This window comes from Miniopterus schreibersii, assembly GCF_964146895.1.
Source record: "Miniopterus schreibersii genome assembly, chromosome: 12".
Taxonomy (NCBI): Eukaryota; Metazoa; Chordata; class Mammalia; order Chiroptera; family Miniopteridae; genus Miniopterus; species Miniopterus schreibersii.
In genome coordinates this window covers 3,459,640-3,467,031 of record NC_138112.1, presented here as the reverse complement: position 1 = coordinate 3,467,031, position 7,392 = coordinate 3,459,640, and the positions used below count along the sequence as shown (strand labels likewise).

The 7,392-nt window shown below is 52.1% G+C and overlaps 1 protein-coding gene across 1 annotated transcript in view; it reads right to left on the bottom strand.

Moving 5' to 3' along the window:
- Nucleotides 1-239: 239 nt before the first annotated feature.
- The window catches only part of JAML (junction adhesion molecule like), a 31,532-nt gene continuing 24,379 nt past the window's right edge, over nucleotides 240-7,392 (bottom strand). The window contains exons 7-10 of the mRNA XM_081153756.1: nucleotides 6,495-6,633; nucleotides 3,906-3,966; nucleotides 2,628-2,714; nucleotides 240-736 (exon numbers count right to left, since the gene is read on the bottom strand). Coding sequence (XP_081009882.1) covers nucleotides 644-736; nucleotides 2,628-2,714; nucleotides 3,906-3,966; nucleotides 6,495-6,633 — 380 coding nt within the window. The 3' untranslated portion in view covers nucleotides 240-643. The remainder of the gene's footprint in view (nucleotides 737-2,627; nucleotides 2,715-3,905; nucleotides 3,967-6,494; nucleotides 6,634-7,392) is intronic.

Sequence of the window (7,392 nt, the reverse complement as noted above, 5' to 3'; positions counted from 1 at the left end):
TAAAATCAGGATGATTTTGGACTCTCAGGAAGGGTCCTGGGTTTGATTCCAGCCAAGGACACCTACCTCGGTTACAGGCTCGATCCCAGGCCCTGGTCAGGGCACGTGTGGGAGGCAGCCAGTCAATGTGTCTCTCTTACACTGATGTTTCCCTCTCCCTGCCACTCTCTCTGAAAAGCAATGGAAAAAATATCCTCAGGTGAGGGCTAAAAAGTAAAAAGTAAATAAATAAAATCAGGATGATTTCCACAAACCACATTTATTTAGAGATAATGTGCTAAGGGAATCACTGGGTTGGTTTTTATGCCTGTGACCCTTCCCCATAACTCATCCACAAAGAATGCCACCCAAGCTGAGGGTCTGGTCGGATGGCGTGCCAGACGCTGCTACGGCAGCTCAGCCAGGGTCCCCAGGGCCAGTGTCCACTCCAGAGGAACCAAGTCCATGCTCCCTCAGTGGGGCCTATTCCTCCAGAGGTGCCCCATCTTTCTGCCAGGCTCCAAATCCTCCATCTTCAGTCCATGACCAACCAGTGAGGCAGGGGGACAACTGGGAGGTGGGGGTCTGAGGTAACTGGTAGAGCAACTCAGGGTGCACGGGAGATCTCTGCCCTCCTAATGATGAAGGGAGCTCTCCTTTCTTCTTAAAAGGCTTGCTCTGCTTTTGGCATTCCTCCAGCTGACTTTTTCTCAAGTGGGTTATTTGGTGCTGACCTCAGAGAAGGCCAAACTGGGTGCTGCAGGGAAAGGGAAGAAAGAAACACAAAGCACATTTGTAAAAAAAGTATTTAAATCATAATAGTTATTGTACTGAGCTCTTCCCATCTATCGGGCACAATTCTAAATTTTACAGGTACTATCTCTTTTGATCATCACTGCCTGGAAGGTAGGTATTATTATTCCCATTTTAAGGATGAGAAAACTGAGGCTCAGAGATGCTAAGTTACCTGCCCAAGATCACCTGGCTTCTAAGTCAGAGTCAGGATTTGGACTCAGGTATGCCCAACTCCAAAGCCTGTGATCTTAGCCACTGTGCTGCAAAAACTCAGAAAGGGACACAGCATGGTGCCCCTTCATTTAAGTAAATTTAATCAATGTAACAACAAAATCAAGGTTCTGTGTTACCCTTGCTCCCTACCAGATGGCACCTCTATACCTGAGGTCTCAAACAGGTGGCCTGCAGGCCAGAATTCACCACGGGCTTATTGAATTTGGTGTACTTAACCAGCCCTAAGTCTTTGGGTTCCTAGCCCTGGCACCACACTCGCATTATTGGGCCCATTTCAAGAGAACAGAGACGTGTTTTCTGCCGAGTTTAAATTACAGGCACCTAACACTGAACATGGGGAGGCGGTTTTGAAGACAACTCACACCTCCATCATCTCTACCTCACCCTTTCTGCAGGCCCAGGTGGGTGGCACACCCAGCAGGAGCCACAGGGCAGCTGAGTCGGCAAGTCTCCAGGAGGCAGGCTGAGGCCTGGAAGTCACGCAGCATCACATGGCAAGAATGGCAGAAGGCCACGTGGAGAATGACCAGATTCAACTGCAACTTTAGAGTGGAGCTACTGTTTCACTCGGTGGCACCAGGCCAGGTCTCTTACTTCACACTTCCCTGGCAGAGCCTTCCTCTGCCGTGTCCTCAGGAGTCATGTGTCCTCGGGCGGGGTCAACAGGAACAAACACAGGCCATCACCCCTGCACAGAGGGGGCCTCCTTCCTGAACCCAGCAGCACCCTGCGCTCTCCAAGGCTGGGGCCCGTCCTCAGTCTACAAACAGACCGTGTCCCTTGCCAACTCACTCCTCTATCCTACTCCTACTCACTACACTGCAGGTGCCTCTTCTAGGGGCTCTACTTCCCTGGGGAACTGAGCAAAGGGAAAGAAAGACTCAGACTCCACATCATTGCATGGAACCCAGCTGCAGCCTTCCTGGCAGTTAGATTACGTCAAAGCAAAATGTCACAGGTCAAAAAATCTAAGCATTGGAAGGGACCTTTTGATAGAAAGGAAAGCAATCTCTTTTTCCCCATCACCATTTATCCCCTCTCTGCCCTCTTCCATCTCCACCCAACCCCTCTTCCACAATCACAACTGTTGTCCATGTCCATTTCTCTCTTTTTTTCTCAATCCCTCCACTCCGAGCCCAATACCCCGCTGCCCCCGTGCAACAGAACTGTGTGCCTGCTCTCTCTGAGTCTGCCCCGAACATAACGCTTGTCCAAGGATCCACGGCACCCTCTTTATTAGGGTGTTTAACCTCATAAAGGACCTGAGGATCCACGGCGCCCTCTTTATTAGGGTGTTTAACCTGACGGGACCTGAGGATCTACAGTGCCCTCTCTATTCGGTTCTACTGATGAGGCAGCGGCCCTCTGCCTACCCCCCAGTGCGGGTGCTAAAATCAACCCCCTCTAGCCTCCATGCCCCTGACACTCGAGCCGGGGGGGGGGGGCAAGTTTGATATTACTCTTCTATCCGGCAGAGTTGCAGCTTCTGACTTTCCCACTTAGAAAACTCTCTGCCCTCAGCAGTTACCTCCCCAGGTGACCCAGCCATACCCACCCCCATGAGTTTGCCGCGTCCTTCCCAGGTCCTCCCACCTCCCTGGGCCTGAAACCATCCTCACCATGGTCATGTAGGTGGCCTCTGATTTGTCACTTGAGTCTTCTTCCTCGGTCACCTCCCGGGTAGTTATTGAGGAATAAACATGCTTCTAGAGGGGAACATGGTACAAACGTTCCTAAAAATCAGCGGCTCTTACAGGACAGAGAAAAGGCATCTGCTGCTATTCACAGGCCCGAGTCCACCCAGACTGGCAGGTCCACAGGGTTACTGAGAGCTAGGGAATCATTATCAATAACGGTAATTCAGTCCTCAGTGCTCCCGAAAATTAACTCATCAGCAAAGAGCACTGTTAAGAACCAAATTCTTTGCTTCAAAAGCCAAACAGCCTTTGTCTGACAGCCATTCAGGTGGCAGCAGGAACCCTTATCTTGCCACGTGACATCGACTCTGCGGTTCCTTCCTCATCAGAGCCACACTGGATGGCTGGCACCGGTCAGCCATTAACTTTCTGTCCACTCTCTCGGAGGGTCCAGGTGGCAGGCATCGCCCCCTCTGAGCCTCACACCTGTGAGGCTGGGGCACTTGGTGACTCCCATTTTTGTCATTATGGGGAAGCATTGTCAGCCAGTGGAAAATTCTGGGGCTCTAGAGGCCCCGGCACTATGAAAACCCCTCCTCCTGGGGCACGGACAGACAAAAGATGGGAAGGTAAACAATCTAAAAGGGGGTTTTAAAAGTTAAAAAAAAGCAAAGCTAACAAAAAGGAGCTCAAGGCAATGCCTCCCTTCCCAGCTCCTCGCAGCATCACTCACAGCTTCAGACGCTGGCACGGGGAAAAAGTGCTCTGAGCCTCTCTTTCTAAAGGCCCCGATTTCATCGCAACCCTTAGCTCCTTCGGTTAACTCCCACATGTACCATAAGTCTCCCTTCATTCACACAGTGCCTCAGAGCCTAGTAAGCACTTGTATATCGTCGCGATGTTTGAACCACACAATGGGGCAAATGCATTTGCCTCCATCTGATGAGAACACTGAGGCTCAGGGAGGTAGCAGAACTGGGCTTGAACTGGGGCTTTCTGACTCCAAGTCCGGTGCTCTCTCCTCAGGCGCCACCAGGATGCGCTGACTGTGCTGGACTGGCCCCGCCTGCCCACCACACACTCCCCAGGGGCTTTTATTCCAGTGGTGATGAGCCCATGCCCTGTGCCAGCCACTGGCCTACGTGCTGAGACCTAACAGTAAGACAGGCGGAGGAATGATGACAGCACCCTGGCACTGCCGCAGGGCTCACCTCACCCTCCCTGGGCACAGCAGCAAACAGCAGAGCACGCTCCTCTTACCTCGGGGTGAGCCTTCTTCGTGTTCTCCAGGCTTTTTACCAGGGCAGTGGACGTTAGGGAACTGCAAGGCAGGAAACGCGTGTGAGATTAACCGGCCAGCACTGTATACCCGCGGTGCCTACAAGCTTTGGGAAGAGGGAGCTGGCAGAGCCGGCTGTTCTGACTCCTGCCCCGCTCACCGAGACACCCGTGAAGTGCGCCTCCCGCGAGGGAGAAAGGGGGGGCATCCTGGAGGCAGTGCAGCTGGACAGCAGCTTCCACTCCTCCACTATCACACTAGTAACTTCCCGTCTAGATCAACGTCAAGGGAATGAGCAGAGCCGGGCCACGGGCCAGGCACGATCGCCTCCGAGGACTAGGGAGGGGAAGCTGCGCTGCTGGACGAGCGGGGGACGCCGCTCAGCGAGACACCGGCTCAGAGGGCCAAGCCAAATCGAACCCACGACCTTTCTGTGCACAGGACGACCTCCAACCAACTGAGCCACACCGGCCAGGGATCAAATAAAAATATTTTAATTGTATTCTAAGATTATAATGTTGTATATTCTCACTGTTAAATAATTAAAATAATACAGAAATGTAGACAGTCGGGGGCTGAAATTCCAGTAAACCCCTAACCCTCAGGGACCCACCCTCTCCTTATCCCAAACACCACTTAACACCTTGCTGACCGGTCACTCATATACACGTGTCTCCGCGTCCAAATGTTGCTGACCGGTCACAAGGTAACTCGTGTTGGCACTTACATTAATTTAAGTAATTTTAAACACCTTGCTGACCCAAGTAGCCGGCCACACAGGCGAGTTCTGGCTTGAAATAAACGGTCAGCAAGGTTTAATATTTAAGAATTATCCTTCCAGACCTCTCTCAATGCAAGCATAAGCTCACTCACACAAACTGTATTAGAACAGATGCTGCCAAAACGAGCACTGTGGAACTTTCTGTTTATACACGAGGCCATACTGCACACTCTGTCACAGGACCGACATCTGCCATCCATTACGTCCGGGCCAGGGGCTCTCTCACTGAGTGGACACCAGCGCTCTGACCCATCACCTTTCTGACAGACACTGAGGATGATTCCAATTTTTAATTATAATCAAGGTTACAGGGGCCATATTTATGCACATAGCATGTCGGTCTGATTATTTCTTTAGAATAAACTAGTGGCCATGGAAGTGCTGCTCTTTGTTTTGAGAAGAGCTGAGGCCCAGAGGGAGAGGGAGCAGACATGGGACCCAGGTGATCTAACTCTCAATTCAGTGCGACCAGCTTGCCCAGAGCAAAGGCCCTCAGAGGAGCCAACCAAGATCCAAACCCAGTCAGAGGACCCTGCGGGGTGGAAGGGCAAACATGGCAGGCACGCTCAGTTTCTGTAGAGTCCCCGTTCAATGGGGAAGGAGACTCGAAAGTCAGCATTATTTAGTCTTAATGAGGCCCTTTTCCACTGACACGATTTCAACAAGAGTCAACTGCCCCAAGCAACATATTTAATCAGCAGTTGGTAACCTGAGGAATGTACCCGTCAACAGCCGATGAAACACTAGTGCCCATGTCAGAGCATCTGGGCATTTTTGAGATAATGGGAGAAGTCCTGATGAAATTCAAGCCTTTAAAAATACATTTCACCAATAAGTAATTTAGGACTTGAGGGCATCCTTCAAAAATAGCCTATCATAATTAGAATGTGGTCCTTTAAATAAAGCCACTTACAGCCCTCGAGATCTGAGCTTCTATATGAAGTTTATATTGTAGATAAATTTTAAAATCATGTCTCAGTCCTGGCCGGTGTGGCTCGGTTGGGTGTCATCCTGTGCACCGGAAGGTCGCCGGTTTGATTCCTGGTCAGGGCACATGCCCGGGTTGTGGGCTCGATCCCCAATGGGAGGTGTGTAGGAGGCGGTCTATCAATTGTTACACTCTCACATCAGTGTTTCTCTCTCCCTCTCTCTCTAAAAATCAATAAAAATGTATTTTTTAAATCATTTCTTTCCCTGGCCGGTGTTGCTCGTGGTTAGAGCATCGGCCCACACACTGAGGGGTGTGGGTTCGATTCCCGGTAAAGGGCATGTGCCTGGGTTGCCAGCTCATTCCCCACCCCAGCTGGGGCGCATGCAGGAGGGAATCAATGATGTGTCTCTCTCACGTCAATGTCTCTCTCTCTCCCCCTCCCTCCTTTCCACTCTCTCTAAAAACCAATGGAAAAAATATCCTCAGGTGAGGGTAACAAACAAACAAACAAACAAACAAACAATCATTTCTCTCAGGTGTTGAATGGCACCATTAGTTTGTGCTTAAGATTTATACCCTTAATTATGCCCTACTTAGACCACCTTGTGTAGAAGAGGTGGTAATCTGTGTAAAACACCAGAGCGAATGTGGTGAAGTGAGACCGAGCCAGGTGCCCCAGGAGCCAAGGGGCGGGCCGCTGCCCAGGGGACATCTAGTGCAACATCCCCCGTGGAACACGGTCCATCCTGAAACAGCCCTTCTGCAGAAACGGCAGTTAGGGCCTACCGCCCCTCCCCTTCAGGCCAGGGGCAGCCTGCGCCTCCAGCCTCCCACCCGAGGGCGAGAGCACCCCTGTACCTCGAGTCCCCGCGGGCTCTCTTCACAGCCAGTATCAGAACGGGGAGCAGCAGGACAGTGGCACAGACAATCCCCACAATGATCACCAGCTGGTGGCTGCCCAGGATATCCGGTCTGCGAGCTTCCGGGGTGACCAGTGCTTGGGAAGGGGGAAAAGCAATGAGGGCCTCACGTTCCAGAAAAGGGCTGAGAGCCCCACCAGCTAGATATGAAGTAGCAACAGTCAGGTGAGGAGTGGGGCGAGGCCAGGCCCCACTCCACGTTCAAACACTAGGACTCTAGCTGACCCATTAGGCCGAGAACCAAAGTCCGGCCCCTTGCCTCCTCCTGAGATGCGGGTTAAGGCGGGTAGGAGAGGGGGCCAGCACCTCACCTACAGCAGAGCTTCCTTGTGCATTAACAGCTCTATCTTCAACTGTGGTTTACCAAATGACACAGAAACACACTTGGTGGAGGTTGCTGCTCTTCCTACGGGAAAGTGGCTCTTTTCTAAGGGTCTCTGCTCTGCCACAGCACAGCCCACGGTCACGGCACCAAGTGGGGCCTCCGGAAGCACGCCCACCCAGACGGTGCCTTCACACACTTCCTCAGCTCACGCTACACACACACACCAGAGACCTGGGCACCAGGTACCACTGGGCTCGAAGATACAAATGGGAGTAACGCATGGCCCACCCAAGGAGCGGGGCAGCCGCGTAAAAAGAAACCCAAGGCTGCAGTCTATACGGGTGCAGAGGGGCACAGAGGAAAGGGCGCCCCATTCCATGTGGAGGTGAGAATTGGTCAGCAGTTCTGAAGTTTAGACCGTCCTCAAGGAACATCGAGTCTGCTGGGCAGATACTCGGGAAGGACGGAGGGGACAGCACGCACAAGGCCTGGAGGCCCCACAGGAGGCGCT